The following is a 17,484-nucleotide window of genomic DNA, read 5'->3' as shown; positions in this document are numbered from 1 at the left end:
CTGATGCCTGAGACCCCCGACACCCGAGATCCCCAACGCCTGAGACCCCCAACGCCCGAGACCCCCAACACCCGAGACCCCCGATGCCCAAGACCCCCGATGCCCGAGACCCCCAATGTCTGAGACCCCAGACACCCAGATCCCCAACGCCCGAGACCCCCAACACCCGAGACCCCCGACGCCCAAGACCCCCGACACCCAAGACCCCCGACACCCGAGACCCCCAACACCCGAGATCCCCAACGCCCGAGACGCCCGATGCCTGAGACTCCCGACGCCCGAGACCCCTAATGCCTGAGACTCCCGACGCCCGAGATCCCTGACGCCCGAGATCCCTGACGCCCGAGACCCCCGACGCCCAAGACCCCCGACGCCCAAGACCCACAACACCCGAGACCAACCCCTGAGACCCCCAGTGGCAGGTCCGGCCTTCTCCCCACACCCACGCAGACTGGCCTTCTCTCTTGGCAGAGGGACCCCTCTGCACCAGGACTTCCACTCTGGGACCCCCGCGCTGGCCCCCTGCACCAGCCCCCCCCAATTGGGACTTCCACACCAGCTCCCACACTGGGACCCCCCCACCCGGGACCCCCCCGCGGCCCCCCAGAGCCCTCCGGACCTCTGCGCACCTGTGGAAAATCCAAGTAGGAAGACAATGTAGACAAACATAAAGCGGCACAGGTCTCTCAAGATCATCTGCAAGAGGAGGGGACTCTGCTCAGAGTGGACCCCTGGCCTAGAAGGCTGCGGGCCCAGGCCCTGGGTCTACTTTTGTCCTGTCTCCCCGGACACGCTGACGCAGCGGCGGAACAAGCCTTGACCTGCCATAGGCTCCCACCTGGGGAGACCCCCGCCGGCTGCTGGGCACCCCGGGCCTTTGGGCGGAGGCTGGGCTCCCGCTCTTACCCAGCATCCCATTTGTCTCTAGCTGAGCCCTAACCTTCAGTGGCTGGGACCAACACAGGCTCCTGGAGACTTTGGGGGAGAACAGGAGAAGAACAGCTGCTCTCCTGGGGGGGTGGGCGCCGGGGGGCGGGCGTGGGGGGGCAGGTGCCAAGGGGGGTGGGTGCGGGGGGAGTGGGCACGGGGGGGGCAGGCTGGGGGCTGCTTCCCTCAGAGGGTCTGCAAGGTCCTTGGGCTTCCCTCTCCCCCCGGCAGGAGGCTTCATCTTCTCTGGTTTCAGCCTCCTCCCTCGGCCCCCGCCTGAGCTGCTCCTGGGACTGCGGGTGCCTCTGGGGGAGACCCCGGCCCTTCCTGGCCTCCCGGCCGGCCTGGCTGAAACATCTGTGGCCGAGCCCGCTGCTCGTTCTCATTGGCCGGCGCAGTCGGGGGCGTCCTCTCCCGCAGACACAATGACCCCCCCATTCGTGCTGAGTGGGCTTTGTCTCTCATTCTCTCCCTCTGAGCCCTTCTCGCCACTAACAACGACAGCTGGTGTTTGCCCAGGCCTCCCCTCCCCCGCACCGGGTACTGTGCCAGGTGCTCGGTCTGACAACAACCCAGGGGGAGGCGCTGCTTCCCCATTGCACGGAGGGGGAAACCGAGGCAGGCAGAGCTGACATGAGTCATTCAGGGTCACACAGCTGGGGTCCCCGCCAGGCGGCCGCTTCTGATCCCACTCACCTCGCTGCCCCCTCCACTAATTAAAATTAATTAATGCGCCCTCAAAGGCGCCCCTGTTGTGTCTGTCTCAGTGCCCAGGGAAAGAACAGCGTGGGCGTCTAATAAATGCTTCTTGGCTGACAGACCACGACATGACTGTGGGTACTGTTCCCCCTCCGGCGGGGCTCGCTGAGGTCGCCTTCATTTGTTCTGACCCCATGAGGTTAGAGAAGAGGGACCGGCCCTTGGGCCTGCTCACCCGCCCCCTGGGCTCCATCCTTGGAGACCCCCCCCCGTAAACCCTCCCTAGAGACCCCCCCAGAGACTCCCCCCCCAGAGATCCCCCCTGGAGATCCCCCCGGAGACCCCCCCGGAGACCCCCCCGGAGACTCCCCCCCCAGAGATCCCCCCTGGAGATCCCCCCGAAGACCCCCCCGGAGACTTCCCCCCCGGAGACCCCCCCGGAGACTTCCCCCCCGGAGACCCCCCCAGAGACCCCCCCCCAGAGATCCCCCCTGGAGATCCCCCCGAAGACCCCCCCGGAGACTTCCCCCCCGGAGACCCCCCCGGAGACTTCCCCCCCGAGACCCCCCCAGAGACTCCCCCCCCAGAGATCCCCCCTGGAGATCCCCCCGGAGACCCCCCCAGAGACTCCCCCCCCAGAGATCCCCCCTGGAGATCCCCCCGGAGACTCCCCCCCAAAGCCCCCCCCCCGGTGGGGGCAGCTGGGGACGCAGGACCACGGCCGAACAAGCCTCAGGCCTGCGGGGACCCACCTTCTCGATCATGACGGAGTAGATGCCCATCTGCTGGAAGCCGCGCGTGTAGTAGAGCATGTTGGTCCAGCCCATGGCCAGAGAGAACACCATGAAGGCCACATACTCCTTGTAATGGCTGAAGTACAGCGCCACCGAGATCAGCAGGAACAGGGACTGGACAAAGCTGCAACGGGGGCACGGCCGGCGTGGGAGGGGGCCCGAGGGGGCCGGGACAGCCCGCGGAGGGACTTCGGCTCCAGAGTCCTCGGCCCGTCCGCCCGGCCCGGGGCAGCCTCGCTCTCTTAGGGGCTCAGCACCAGGGGCAGGGCCTCTAGTCCGTCCCCAGCCCCCTCCCCACTCTCAGACCCTTGCCCCAGCGCAAGCCCTGGAGCCATCAGCGCCCTGGCTGCTACGGCTGATGGAGACAGAGAAGGGGCATCCCACAAGCAGCAAACCCGCGTTCTCTGACTGCAGAAATAGAGCCAAGAGCGGCCCGAGGGCCCCGGTTCTGCCGAAACCCCCAGCTGGGTCCTGGCCAGAGAGAGGAAGCTAAAGGTCTCCCCGTCCCCACAAACAGAGAGTCGCTTGTGCCTTGGGCTGACAATGCCCTCAATCTCACTGGCTGGGGTCCTGGGGGGCGCAGGCCTGGGTCCTGGGGGGTCCTGGGGAGTGTGGGCCCGGGCCTGGCGGGTTCTGGGGGGCGTGGGCCCAGGCCTGGCGGGTCCACACAAAGTGCATCCATAGCTGACATTTCTGTCACAAGGGTGGGCTGCCCTTTGGGCTCCTACTGGATTCTGGGCAAGCTCCCTGAGGTCAGAGACCATGGACAGCGTCCCAGAGCAGCAGAAGGCCAGAAGTGGGCCCAGATGGGCCTGGAGCCCGGAGCCGTCTGGGCCCCCCCCCTGCCCCCGTGGGCGAAATCTGGTTCCATGAGGTCAGCACTGGGGGGCTTCTCTATCACCTTGGCTGACGTGTGCCCCCTCCCCATCTCCCAGGGGCCTCTGGGAGGAGCAGTGTGACCTCAGGGGTCAGGCCCAGGAGGGGCCGAACTGGCCTTTGAACTTTGAACAGCCGGGGCACCTTCCCTGCCCTACTGGGTGGGGTCCAGGCTGCTGGGCCTGGAAGGGAAGCTCCCGTGGTCTCGCCCCCTCCCCCTCCTCCCCCCCCACAGGGAGCCTGGGCCAGCACTCACAAGAGCACTTCGCTGTAGCTGTCCACAAACAGAGTCTTGAGGGAAGGCCTCCGGTGCAGAAAGTACTGGATCTGCAGGGCACAGAGACCCACCGGTCGAGGGCAGCCTCCCCCATCCCAGCTGCCTCAGCAGAGCGCAGAGCCGGCGCTTTCCTGGGCACGGGGAGCCAGAGCCGCCTGCTCGGGTGGGCTGGGGGCGCCCCAGGCACGCGCCCCTGCAGCCCCCCCATCTGGTGCTCAAGCTGGCCCCTCCCCCTGCCCTCCCCCACCTGGCCCCCTCCCTCATGGCCAGCGCCTTCCCCTGGTTTGCCAGTCCCTGACTTGGGGGGCGCCCTCCCCACATCCGGGCCCTCATTCCAAGCTCAAGGACAGAGGCTTTCAGGCCTCGCGACCCCATCCCTGGGCAGCCGTGGGCCTGAGGCCCTCAGATGCATTCAGAGCGCAGGAGGCAATACTGACCCCTCGGAAAAAGAAGTAAATGCCCCCCAGAACCGACAGCAGTTCTCCTGTGACGCGAAAACAGGCGCCGAGGGTGTGGTCGAATTTAAAAGGAGGCTGTAAGATGAGAGGGGGGCGAGGCTCGGTATGGCTGCGGGCAGGGCCAGGCTGGGGCCCCCTGGGACAAGCCCTTTGCCCACTCGGGGAGTGGCAGAACCCCCCGGGCACCACCAGGACCCTGGACAGCACCCGGCTGACATTAGCCCTGTGTCCCCTCGGGACAAGCCCTTCGCCCACCCAGGTGGCACCACCAGGACCCCCGGGCACCGCCAGGACCCCGGACAGCACCCAGCTGACATTAGCCCTGCGTCCCCATGGGACAAGCCCTTCGCCCACTCGGGCGGCACCGCCAGGACCCCGGACAGCGCCAGGACCCCCGGGCACCGCCAGGACCCCAGACAGCACCCGGCTGACATTAGCCCTGCATCCCCACGGGACAAGCCCTTCGCCCACTTGGGTGGCACCGCCAGGACCCCGGACAGCACCTCACTGACATTAGCCCTGTGTCCCCACGGGACAAGCCCTTTGCCCACCCAGGTGGCACCACCAGAACCCCCGGGCACCACCAGGACCCCCGGGCACCACCAGGACCCAGGACAGCACCTCGCTGACATTAGCCCTGCGTCCCCACGGGACAAGCCCTTCGCCCACTCGGGTGGCACTGCCAGGACCCTCGGTCACCACCAGGACCCCCAGGCACCACCAGGACCCCCGGGCACTGCCAGGACCCCGGACAGCACCCAGCCGACATTAGCCCTGCGTCCCCACGGGAAAAGCCCTTTGCCCACTCGGGTGGCACCGCCAGGACCCCGGACAGCGCCAGGACCCCCGGGCACCACCAGGACCCCGGACAGCACCCCACTGACATTAGCCCTGCGTCCCCACGGGACAAGCCCTTTGCCCACTGGGGCGGCACCGCCAGGACCCTCGGGCAACGCCCCCCGCCCCGCCCCCAGCGCACCCGGTCGCCCACAGGCCGGTAGTAAGCAGCGCAGGTGAAGATGACCATGTACACGGAGTAGACGAAGAAGTTGAAGTAGAAGATGCGCTTCACAAAGCGGTCCCACTTGTCCTGCAGGAGCCGGTTCAGGGGCTCGACCAGCAGCATGTCGTGGCGGTTCTGGAGGGCAGAAGGGGCTCAGCCAGCTCCCGGCTCGGGCTGACCGTCACCAGGCCCCCGCAGAGGCCAAAGCCGAGAGACCCCCAGCCCGCCTCCCCCTACACCGAGGGAAACTGAGGGCAGGGCGAGCGCTCGGGCTCACACAGGGGCCGCGTCGGGCTCTTTCTCCTCACCCCATAGACAGAGCCGGAGCCAGATGGAGCCCCGGCTTGTCCCTCGTCCCCCCTCCCCACAGGACAGGGTCACCAGGTCAGCAGGGAGGCAGGGGACAGACCAGAGAGGGATTTGAGAACACACACTCACCCACACTGAGCACAGGGCCTGCGCTGGGCACTGGGGGACCCGGGTCAGGGCCTGGGGTGGGCACAGGTGCAGGGGGCAGAGGGCAGGGCCTGTGCTGGGCACTGGGGGACCCTGGTCAGGGCCTGGGGTGGGCACTGGAGGCAGGGACAGGAGGCAGGGCCTGGGGTGGGCACTGGGGGACAGGGACAGGGGGCAGGGCCTGGGATGGGCACAGGGGCAGGGGGCAAGGGACCCGGGGCAGGGGGCAGGGGACCTGGGGCAGGGCCTGGGATGGGCACAGGGGCAGGGGGTGGGAGGTGGGGCCTGGGCTGGGCACTAGAGGACCAGGGGCTGGGTGACATGGCCTTGTCTCTGTTCATCCCCCAGGCTTGGAGCGCTCTCCCTCCTCCCCTCCGACTCCTGATCTCTCCCTGGCTTTCTGTAAGTCCCAACCCAAATCCCTCCTCCTACAGGAAGCCCCCCCACTGCCCCTTAATGCCGGGCCCAGAGCCGGGGCGCCCCGCCTCCCTCTTTGGGGAGGAAGCTCCCTGAGAGCCGGCCGGCCTTTGCCTCTTTTTGTATTCCCAGGACTTAGCTCAGCGCCTGGCACACAGTAGCTGTGTCACACCTGTCCCCGCTGCTTCTGTGCCCCGCCCAGGCCCCGCCCCGGCTCCCCAGGCCCCGCCCAGGCCCCGCCCCTCCCGGCCTCGCACTCACGGGGGTCTCGCTGCTGCTGTAGGCGATCACCTCCAGCACGGAGTTCTTCTCGCAGGTGTCGATGCAGGACAGGTCGTAGAGGGACGAGTGCACGGGCCCGTAGGCCCACTCGGTGAACTTGCGGGACAGGTGCCTGCACTCGGGCTCCTGGATCTCCCGGCGAAGGATGTAGGCCAGGACCTGGCCCGAGACGCGGCGCGTCACCTCCAGGCGCCGCGGGGAGGTCCCGGGAGGCTGCCTCCGTGCCTGGGCTTCCCAAGGCGGAGCGCCGGCCGCCACAGACCGAGGAGGCCCAAAGCCCGGCCCCGGAGGAGCGGCTCCCCGCGGCCGAGCCGGACCTCCCGCGGCCCCCCCCCCGCCCCCCGCGGCCCCCCAGCCCACTTCCGCGCCGCCGCCTGCCTTACTCCCGGGGCCCCGCCCCCCGCGGCCCACCACCTCACTCCCGGGGCCCCGCCCCCCGCGGCCCACCACTTCACTCCCGCGCCCCCCCCCGTGGCCCCCCAGCCCGCTCCCGCGCCCCCGCCTGCCCCACTTCCGCGGCCCCCCCCCGCCCCCCGCGGGACCCCCGCCCCCCGTGGGACCCCCGCCCCCCGCGGCCCACCACTTCACTCCCGGGCCTACCCCGATCTTGCCGCTCTTGGCAGCCAGCGCCAGCGGCGTGAGCCCCTTCTTGTTGGTGACCTCCTCCAGCTTGAGCGCGGGCTGGCTCTTGGCCCCCAGGATCAGCAGCTCGTTGTACATGCTGGTCACAAACTTGGTGTTCTCCGCCGTGTTGTCGGCCACCTCCACCAGCGCGTGCAGGACCGTGTTACCCACCGAGTCCTTGGCCTGGATGTCGGCCGCCTGGTGGGGGTTGTGGAGCAGGTACTGCACGATGGCCAGCTGGTTGGTGCAGGCCGCCAGGGACAGGGGCAGCTCACCTGGGGGCCGGGCAGCCGGAGTCAGGGCGCTAGCGGCCCAGGGCGCCCACCGCCGGGGCCCCTCCCTCCTAGCGCCCCCCCTCCCGGGGAGCCCCGCAGCCTCAGGGAGAGATGGGGGGGCAGCCCCTCTTCGGGCAGCCCGGCCTTCGAAGGGGCTCCCAGGTGGAAGGCAAACCCCGGTGGGGGTCGTGGCCACAACCCACCCCTCTACTGAAGGAAGGGGAAAGAGATGGAGGGGTCCATCCCAGGGTTGGGGGGCGGCACCAAGGTGGTGGGGGGGGACAAGCACTGTGCCGGGCCCTGGAGATCAACTGAGGCACAACCCCCACCCCAGTGAGCTTACCATCTGTGGGACACAGACACAAATAATGGTGATGACATGGGGAGAGGAGAGGGAACACACACTTATTAATCTCCTACTGTGTACCAGGCACTGTGGAATCACTTTACAAAAGAAGTCAAGTACAACAGGGCAGCTGGAAGGGTCAAGAAGAGTCTGAGGAGGGAACACCTGAAGTGGGGGGGAGGAGATGGGCCATGAATAAAACATGGCGGTCTGAGAAAGTAAGACCCAAGACCTCGGGGAGAACAAGGGGACTGGAACATAGTACACATAAAGGGGAGAAAGGAGAACCAAGATAAGGAGGGAAGGAAGGATGAAGTCAGACCACCAAGGGCTTTGAAGGCCTGAAAAAAACAGAAATAATAGCTAGATCTGTAGATGGATGGATGGATGGATGGATGATAGATAAACAGATGATAGATGAATGAATGGATGGGTAGACAGTGAATGGATGGAGAGATTGGTAAATAGCTAAATGGATAAATACATAGATGATAGATAAATAGGTGAATGGATGGATAGATTGGTAGATAGAAAAATGGATGGCTGGATAGGTGGACGGTTGGATGGATGGATAGATAAATAGATGATAGATGAAGGGGATGGATGAATGAATGGATGGGTAGTGAATGGATGGAGAGATTGGTAGATAGGTAAATAGATGAATCATAAATAGGTAAATAGACAGATGAATGGATGGAGAGATTGGTAGATTGGTAGGTAGACAAGTAGAACATTCATTAAATACTTGATATTTTCCACCCGTTGTAATAAGGACAAGGGACACTAACACAAACCAGCCAGCCAGTCTCTGCCCTATCGATGAAATGATTTGTTTCTGGATTCAAAAATCCGGGAATCTATTAGATGCCCAACATGTAGGAGAAAACAAACAGTGTTCAACAAACCTCAACCCCCCACCACGCTGTAAGGAGTCACCATGGTAAAAAGAGCTGGGAAAACTGGACAGCATTCGAGCAGATACCAAAGATGCCCACAAACTCCATCTGGACACGTCGGAAGCAAATTTAAAAAGCAAGAGATGAGCCTTCAGATCTATGGATCGGAAAGAGTTCATGACTAAGCAGTAGAGAGGATAACAGGAAATCAAACGAACAATTCAGAGCCCATAAAATGAAAGCGTTTGCACAAACAGATCTGATGAAACAATAAACCAGTGGGCCAGAGGGCTGATAAGAGATGATGGGAACGAGGCGAACGTTTCTGGACGTGGCTCACGTGGGAATTTGTTGGGCTGGACTGTGCACGTTTATCATGTTTCCTTTTTCATGGGGAGGGGGTAGTTGAAAAGAGATGATCAATGCTTGTGAAGATCAATCAGCCAATTTTTTAAAAAGAAAAATATACACAAAAGACGATTTTCATCCCAAAAGTGACCACATCAAGAGGGCCCTGAGACCAGAGAGGCCCTGGTTTGGAACTAGTGGCCCAGAAAGAAAAAGCAAAAGATGGTTTCAAGGGCAAGGAGAAAGAACAAGCATTTATTAAGTGTCTACTATGTGCCAGGTGCTGGAAGAACTTTACAATGATTATCTCACTGCTTCCTCATGACAGCCCTTGGAGGAGACATTAGTCCCATTTTACAGAGGAAGGCACTGAGGCAGTCGCCAAGCTAAGTTGGAAGCCAGGTTGGAAGCACCCCGGGCCCCGCTCCCTCCAGCTGGGGCCACAGGGAGGCGGCACGATGTGGAGATGGGCTCTCTTCTTCAGTTGGCAAGGGGGGGCACGTGATTGGGCACATGAGGACATGTGCAGAGCTGTCCCTGAGGGAGAGGGCGGGGGCTCCCCGGGAAGGACAGACTGGACAAGAAAAACTGGAGACAGAAAAACCATCGTCCAGGCTTGGTGGAAAGTAGCTCTGAACCAGGGGCAGCAGGTACTCGGGCAGGAGGAAGGGCCGGGTGGGGCAGCAGGACTTGGCCATGCGCCACATGGGGGAGGGGGAGGGGAGAGGGAGAGAGAACAAGGAGTTAGAGCTGGGCCTGAGGCTCAAACCCAGGGGACCAGAAGGACGGAGCACTGTCAGTCTGCTGGTAAGGCAGGAGTTAAGGGGAGAGGCAGGTTTCGGGGGAGATGAGGAGCCAGGTGGAGGGAATCGAGCCAAAGGTCTAGCCTCAGGAAGGCACCACGGCTAAGGAGCAGGAGGGCATGAGAGGGTGCCCAAGGAGCGGCCGGAAAGCAGAAGGGGCGCTACAGGGCCGGGAGCACTCAGTAGGGGCACATGCCGCTAAGACTGGGGGCCCAGCCTTGTGCCCTCCTGGCTCCCCACTTGAGGGATGTGAGGGGCAAGGAAGTGAGAGCCGCTGAAGAGAGTAAAGGGGGTAGAACACTGAAAAGGTGGGGGCAGGCTCCATTACGAAAAAGGATCCTCATATCTCCCTCCTCGAGCCTGTGGGGTATCTGCAGTGCTCCCCCTCCTCCCTGCAGTACTCCTCCTCCCTCTCTGCCCCGCCCTGCTTCCCTGGTGTCCTCCCATCTCAGCTCAAACCCCGCCCTCTACAAGAAGGTTCCCTTTCCTCCCTTGGATTTCCTACCAGCTCCTCCCCCCCCCCCCCACCATCCTGATTCATTCACTCATTTTCTCCCCTTTTACCTGGGATCTCCTTGAGGGCAGGACCAGGGTCCCCGGGGCATCCCACGGTCGCCTCCTCAGTGCCTGTGCCTGAGTGACCGGAGGCTACCAGAAACCTGGGTCTCAGGCAGCTTTAGCAAATGGTGGACACAGAAACCAGGTGGCAGACAGCTGGGGGAAGGGGGAGGTCCCCACCGGGAGCCTGGACAGGATGCGGGGTTCCTGTCCCCAGCCCTGCCCTTTCTTGCCAGCGGACAACTGGTTTTCAGTATGCGCACGGCCCTCTGGGAGGAGCCTGGGAAGGGCGATGGCGGGGCCGGCCACCTCCACGGGGACAGCAGGGATGAAGAACGGAGGCTGAGCCCCCGCAGCCCCCCCAACCTGCCTTCAAGCAACAGACCTGGCTGGCCCACGGCGGCCAAAGAAACAGGAAGGCTGGCAAGTCCCCAAGCGGGGCCATGGGGTTCTCAGGGACCTTCCTTCTCCTCAGTAGCTCAGTGCCAGAAAACCAAGTGTCCCCAAAGGTCTAGGAACCTTCGAGTGGAGTTCCCCTTGCTCCAGGGGAGGGTGGTGACTCCTTGAGGAACAAGAGCGCCCCAGCTTTCTCTAGACACTGGCAACATGTCAACCATGAACTCAATGCGTCCTTACTGCTCATCGGGTCAAGAAGGATCTGCCCTTTGGATGGTAGCAAAGAACTGGAATCCAAAGGGGTCCCCATTGCCAAGGGAGTGGGAATCCAAGGGGAGCCCCCCACACTGGGGGTGGGAATCCAAGGGAAGCCCCCCACACTGGGGGTGGGAATCCAAGGGGAGCCCCCCACACTGGGGGTGGGAATCCAAGGGGAGCCCCCCACACTGGGGGTGGGAATCCAAGGGGAGCCCCCCACACTGGGGGTGGAAATCCAAGGGGAGCTCCCCACACTGGGAGTGGGAATCCAAGGGGAGCTCCCCACACTGGGAGTGGGAATCCAAGAGGAGCCCCCACTTTGGGAGGTGGGAATACAATGGGAATCCAAGGGGAGCCCCCCCCACTGGGGGCTAGAATCCCAGAGTGGGGGTGGGACTCCAAGGGCCCTCCCAGATTGGAGGGTGGTTGAACAGCTATTGCGCACTGTAGGAAATGACAGCCCGGAGGGACCCCGAGGAGCAGGAGCTGCTGGGGAGGAAGGGGTGAGCAGGGCAAGAGAGGGCCCGGCCAAAGGGGACAAGGGCGGGAAGGGGCCAGCAGGCTGGAGAGGAGCCCTGGGGGGGCTCCTGCAAGGGAGGCGGGGCGGACACGGCGGGACGTCTCTATCATGGCGGCTCCTTCTCCAGGAGCGCGGGGAGAGGCGCCTGATGAGAAAAGGAAAGAACCACTAGAAATGTGCTCACCAAAGTAAAAGCCGGTCCTGCCCTTGGTTTTCTTAAAGAAGTCTCCGTGGGCGGCGGCGTGGACGTCGGCGCCGTTCTCCACCAGGAGCGTCACCAGAGCCATGTTCCGCCTCTCGATGGCGATGTGCAGCGCCGTCTGGCCTGGGCGGGGCCACAAGGACCGGTCAGCGCCCGGGGGCGGCCCCTGGGGCGGGGAGGGCCGCCGGCCCGGGCCCCCTCGGCCCTCTCACCCTTGTAGTAGCTGTCGGTGTAGCTGGCGTTCACAAACTCCTTCAGGTTGCCGGTCTGCCGGGCGATGTCCAGCAGGAGGGGGATGGTCTCGTTCTTGCCGTTGTGGAGGTTCAGCATGGCTTTGAGCAGGCAGCTCTTCCCGGTCTCCGGGTCTGGGACAGCAGCAGAGGCCGTCGTTGGCCCGCGGCCCCCGGGGACCCTCCCTCCCCGGGGTGGAGACGGGCGGTTACCTTTGAACTCGCTGTCGGTGAGCTTCTTCAGGCTGCGCTGGAGGTAGAACAGCAGGTCCCGGAGCTCCTCGCAGCTGCCCTGGGCCACGGCCTCGAAGATCTTCTTGCGGTCGTAGAGCTTGAGGGACTTTTCCGAGGCGGGGGCGGAGGGGTCCTGAGGCGACTGCCTGCGGGGACGCAGTGGAAACGGGCACTGAGGGACCCCCTCCCCCGCGAGAGCGCGCAGGTCCCGCCCAGCTGGCCCAGGGGGTTCCGAAGGCACCCCCGCGATCCGGGGCTGAGACTGCTCCTTTCAGAGGGAAAAAGGCCACATCCGTTAGTCCCGTCTCAGTGAAAAGAGGCTGTGAGAGCCGCGGAGCGTCCCGGAGCCCCTGGAGGCCCCGAGGTGCAGGGCGGCGTCCAGACACCGGGCCGGGGGAGAGGGCGGAGGGGGGCGGACACTTACTGCCCGGACTGCTCGTCACTCGGGGGCCCTTCCCCCATGGGGCTGAGCTGAATGACGGGGCACGGGGCCGGCTCCCCTTCCTGATGGGAGTCCATCGCCGAAGCCTCGTCCGAATGGCAGCGGCCCAAGAGGCGGCCCCGGCTCCGGCTCCGGGCCGCGGAGAAGGCGTGGCTCTTGGGGGCCTTGCCGGGGGTCCCCGGGCAGGGCAGGCCGGGACTTGGTTCCCGCGGCTCGTTGGGAATCTCCGCCTCGTCTGCGCTCGACTTGCTCATCTTTGCCAGGGCTCCCAAGTCAGACCGCTGGGAAAGCAAGAAAGAACTAGTCCCGGAACCCGGTCACCGCCATCACGGCTGGGGACGCCAGGAAACGGGATCCCGTTTAACAAAGGAGGGAAGAGGCTCCCGGATGGCACAGGGTCCCACGGGAGGCTCCTCCTTCTTTGTCCTTCCCGCCCCACCCCAGTCCCCTCCTGGCCCCTGAGAGCCCAGGCTGTGGGCAGTGGGATGGGCGGTCTCCCTGGATCTCGGAATGATCGGTGGTCACCTGGGGTGGTCCCAGAGGAGCCAAAGGTCAGTACTGTCCCACTCCTCATCGCTCCCTTTGCTGACTCACCTTGTAGAAGGGGACAAGAGGACCAGGCCAGGAGGTTGCTTGTTTCCTGGCTACCCCCGGAAGTCAGAAGGGGGGAAGGCCCAGAAGATCCGGGGGCTGTGCCCCAAGCCTGAGGCCTCCAGCTCCCGAGACACCCTCCCTCCATCGTCCTCCAGCTCGTCCAGAGGCAGAACCGTGGGCTTAGTCTCTACCCGGGCTAACGCTGGAGGGACACACACCGTCTCCGGCCTTTAGCCAGCACCTGGCATGTGACTGGCGCTCCACAAACGCCGAACTGGTCACCTGGGAAATGTTGCCCCATTTCGCCGCCTCTTTTGCATCTCAATCAGCCAACAAGCATTTATTAAGGGCCAGCCCCGGCCTGGGGAGGCACTGGGGACAAGGAAGAAAGACGAGCCCCTCGGCCTCTCAAGGACCCGAGCCTCCGTCAGAGGAAACTGTGCACCCAGAGGGGTCTGAGTGTGGGGTCGGTTAGGGAAACCAGGGCAGCTTCTCTGCGACACCGAGGGCCTCCAGGCCAAGCGGGCCCACAAGCGGAGCATCCAGATCCACTGAGGAAACCTGGCTACTCTAGGGTCCGCCTACAGCCTCACCAGGGCCCTGGTTCCTGGTTTGGAACCAAGATTGTTCCAGAGATTGCGTCACGGTCCCCCTCCCACCGGCCGGAGGAGCACCAGCAACTTTGCAAGGCCAGATGAGCCGGCCTTCCTGAGTTATTAGCAGGAATGGGAACCAAGGATGGACCGGGCGCAGCCACATGGCCAGCAGGAGCCTGGCAGAGCATCACACCTAAAGGGAAGCTCTCGCACCCCAGCCCACAAAGGGGAGAAGAGGCCGTCTAGCGCTCGAGACCTGCAGTGGGACCTCGAGGCAGAGCCCACCTTCTCTTGGGCTCAGAGCCTGTGAGTGCACATATGCCATACGGGGGAGCAACCCCTGAATCGTGCCAGCCGAGTGAGCGCTCTCCCCCAAACCGAATCGTGTCTGCCTTAGTCTGGGGAGCGTTGGGGGAAACACCCAGGGGGCTCCTGAGCTGCAGCAAAACTGGCAAAGATGCCCAGTCTCCTGAGGGAGACAAGGATTGAGCTGCTTTCAGTCAACCAGGAAAATAATTCAGTGTGTGTGTGTGTGTGTGTGTGTGTGTGTGTGTGTGAATGTGTGAGTGTGTGTATCTGAGTGTATGAGTGTGTCTGTGTGAGTCTCTGTGTGTGTGTGAGTCTGTGTATCTGAGTGTGTGTGTGTGAGTGTGAATGTGTGTGAGTCTGTGTGTGTGTGTGTGAATGTGTGTGAGTCTGTGTATCTGAGTGTATGAGTGTGTCTGTGTGAGTGTGTGTGTGTGTCTGTGTGTGTGAGTGAATGTGTATGTCTGTGTATCTGTCTGTGTGTATATCTGAGTGTGAGTGTGTCTGTGTGTATCTGAGTGTGTGTGTCTGTATATCTGAGTGTGAGTGTGAGTCTGTGTGTATATGAGTGTATGAGTGTGTCTGTGTGTGAATGTGTGTGTGAGTGTGAGTGTGTCTGTGTGTGTGAGTGAATGTGTATGTCTGTGTTTCTGAGTCTGTGTGTATATCTGAGTGTGAGTGTGTGTCTGTGGGTGGCTGTGTGTATCTGAGTGTATGAATGTGTCTGTGTGTGAATGTGTGTGTGTCTGTGTGTATGAGTGTGTGTCTGAGTGTGAGTGTGTGTCTGCATGCGACTGTGAATGTGTGTGTCTCTGTATCTGAGTGTATGAGTGTGTGTGAGTGTGAGTCTGTGTGTGTCTGTGTGAGTGTGTCTCTGTGTGTATCTGAGTGTATGAGTGTGTGTGAATGTGTGTGTGAGTCTGTGTGTGTCTGAGTGTGAGTGTGTGTCTGTGAATGTGTATGTGTCTGTGTATCTGAGTGTATGAGTGTGTGTGAGTCTGTGTGTATGTCTGAGTCTGAATGTGTTTGTGTGTGTGTGTGTGCATCTGAGTGTATGTGAGTGTGAGTCTCTGTGTCTGAGTGTGTGTGTGTGTGTGAGTGGTGTGTGTGTGTGTGTGTGTGTGTGTGTGTGTGTGTGTGTGTGGACTGGAGTCAGGGGAGGGGCAGGCAAGTTAACATGCGGAGCTTTCCCCATGGCCACTGGCAGCTGCAGAAGTGAGCCGGCCCTCCCAGATCCAGGCCCCTTGGACTTGACCAATCCTGATTCTGCCATTTCTTGACCTTGGGGGGCAGGGGTGCCCATCCACTCTCTCCAGGAGGTACAACCACCTTTCTCCAACACTGTGGCTCTGAGAACGGGCCCCGACTCACTGAGGCTGCCCTCCCCTGGACGCTGTCCAGCATCCTGGCCAAAACGCGGCCTCGGAAGCGGGCACAGCCAGCCACGGGCACTAATAGAGTGGTCGGAGCCCGCTGCCCCCCCATGCGGACATTTTCCTCTCTCGGCAGGGTCTGCGCACGTAGCCACAAAGCCTCCTTGCCTGCTGGCCCGTGGCCTGGCGGTGACCGCCGCTTCTCCAGCCTGGCCGGGCCGGGTCTGTCCCCGGGAACCTTGAGAGCCAGAGCCAGGCCTGCACTGTCACGTGCCGGGAAGCTCTGGGGGCTGCGATGGGGGCCGCAGAAGCCTCCCGGCTCCTTCCTGCCCCCAGAGACCCGAGGGCCCGGCCAGGCAGAGGCCAGGGGCACCCGGAGGACTCCCCGTGTCTGGGCCGTGGGCGAGCGGGGGCAGCCAATGCAGACCCCATCTGGGAGAGGAGCTAAATGGATGAATTCTGCCTTAGAAATCTTTTGATTCTCAAAATTAAAGGATTAAAGAGCTGCTTTCTAAAGGGGGGAATGGTGGACTATGGATAGTTTCCCAAGGCAATGAGCTTCCCGTCTCTGCAGGTGTGCGAGCAGAGCCTGGTCCAGGTTCCCAGGGCACAGCCTCCAGTCCCGAGCCCAACCAGCTTCAGGTGGGGAGACAGAGGAGGGGCGGCACTTACCCAGGTGGCCTTTAGATCTGGTCCCGGGACAGCCAATCAGGGGCGAGGATCCGGCAGCTTCACGCACAGGTCCTGGAAGCAAAAGCACCTCCGTTAACTGTCCTGTGACGCAGTTCCAGGTGCAGTGGCCAGCGGGGAGGAGGGGGGGAGAGAACTAGTCCCCCTCCCCCCCCAAGCCATTGCCAAGACTTGCCAGGCCCAGAGAGGGCGCTCTGATGGGGGTGGCGAGGGGTCCCTGGGAGTTCTCCCGGTCAGTGAGACCACAGGCCGGACCAAAGCAAATCAGAGACAGATGCGGGCGAGAGGCTGGAGCCGGAGGTGGTGGCAGCCGGGGGGGGGGGGGGCGCGAGAGCTGCTGGCAACCCCAAGGCTCCTGAGGCTTCCGGTTTCCTAGAACTGGGGGTCTCCAGAAAGGCCTCACGGGCACAGCCCCCCCCCCAACCCCACCCCTCCCAGGACACGGGGCTCTTGTGGCCAGCTCACATCATGGGGCGGGGGGGCTGGCAGGGAGGTCCGAGGCCTGCCAGAGCCCAGGGCTCTCTCCCCCAGCACTGTTCCACAGGAGCCCCCGCTGGCGAGCACTGACCCCCGTGATGTCAGGGAGGTACCAGGCCAGACCAGGCTCTTGGGGACCGGAGCTTCCCGAAACAGCCCGGCCAGAGCAGTAGTGCCCGCCCTCTGCCCCAGCCCGGCCTCCCTCCCTGGACAGCCACAGGTGGTGGTGGTGGTGGGGGTCCCAGTCAGCCTGGGAGGGCCGAGGGGGCGGTCAGCACCTTGCCCACAGAATTCTAGTCCTGGGAGGGACTTCAGCCATCTGCTGGTCCAGCGCCTTCATCTTCCGAGTCTCAGTTTCCTCCTGAGACCATGATGGGAGGGAGACTGCCCAGGGTCACAGCAACACAGATGCTCTTACCTTAATGCAGGGCCCTCCCTGCTGTCTGCCTAGAACTGGGCCTGCCAGCACCCCCTCCCCCAACCCCACTCATAATCACCACTGCTACTCTTTGAAGGATGGCTGTGCTTGAGCATCCATCCTTCTCCTCCCTCTTCTCCCCTTCCTCCTCCTTTCCTTCCCCTTTTCCCCTTCCTCCCATCCCTCCTCTCCTCCCCTTCTTCTCTCTCTCCTCTCCCTCTTTTCCTCTCTCCCCCTTCTTCTCCTCCTCCCTTCTCCTCTCCTACGTTCCCTTTCTCCCACTCCTTCCCTTCCTCCTCCTCCTCTTCTTCCCCTCCTTTCTCTCCTTCCCCTCTTCCCCTTCTTTTCCTTCTTCCCTTCTCTTCTCTCTCCTTTCCCTCTTTCCCCTCCCCCCTCCTCCTCCTCCCCTTTCTCTTCCTCCTCCTCCCCCTTCCCTTTCTCCCACTCCTCTTTCTCCTCTTCCCTCTCTTCTCCCTTCTTCTCCCCTCCTTCTCCCCTCCTTCTCCTGTCCTTCCTCCTCCTCCTGGCCCTTCTCCTCCTCCTCCCTTTCCTCCTCCATGAACAATGGGTTGCCATCTGGCTTCTCAAGCAGAGCTCAGTGGAACCGGCAGCAGGGGGTCTGGGGGGCACTTGGCACCGCCAGGGTGCTTGAACCCAAGCCAGGCTGTCTCCAGGAGGGAGGAGCAGGAGCAGGCCTTCACCGAGAGCC

General features: G+C 62.9%; 1 protein-coding gene across 1 annotated transcript in view; it reads right to left on the bottom strand.

Moving 5' to 3' along the window:
- The window catches only part of TRPV1 (transient receptor potential cation channel subfamily V member 1), a 22,682-nt gene extending 5,801 nt beyond the window's left edge, over window positions 1-16,881 (bottom strand). The window contains exons 1-13 of the mRNA XM_051991528.1: window positions 16,636-16,881; window positions 15,863-15,934; window positions 12,304-12,602; window positions 11,859-12,025; window positions 11,628-11,780; window positions 11,398-11,538; window positions 6,790-7,088; window positions 6,169-6,348; window positions 5,011-5,169; window positions 4,011-4,106; window positions 3,553-3,623; window positions 2,379-2,544; window positions 630-696 (exon numbers count right to left, since the gene is read on the bottom strand). Of these exons, the coding sequence (XP_051847488.1) occupies window positions 630-696; window positions 2,379-2,544; window positions 3,553-3,623; window positions 4,011-4,106; window positions 5,011-5,169; window positions 6,169-6,348; window positions 6,790-7,088; window positions 11,398-11,538; window positions 11,628-11,780; window positions 11,859-12,025; window positions 12,304-12,575 (1,771 nt within the window). The 5' untranslated portion in view covers window positions 12,576-12,602; window positions 15,863-15,934; window positions 16,636-16,881. The remainder of the gene's footprint in view (window positions 1-629; window positions 697-2,378; window positions 2,545-3,552; window positions 3,624-4,010; window positions 4,107-5,010; window positions 5,170-6,168; window positions 6,349-6,789; window positions 7,089-11,397; window positions 11,539-11,627; window positions 11,781-11,858; window positions 12,026-12,303; window positions 12,603-15,862; window positions 15,935-16,635) is intronic.
- Window positions 16,882-17,484: the final 603 nt, after the last annotated feature.

Source organism: Antechinus flavipes, chromosome 3 (assembly GCF_016432865.1).
Source record: "Antechinus flavipes isolate AdamAnt ecotype Samford, QLD, Australia chromosome 3, AdamAnt_v2, whole genome shotgun sequence".
NCBI lineage: Eukaryota > Metazoa > Chordata > Mammalia > Dasyuromorphia > Dasyuridae > Antechinus > Antechinus flavipes.
Note: the sequence above shows the minus strand (reverse complement) of the source record. Positions and strands in the feature narration are given on the sequence as shown.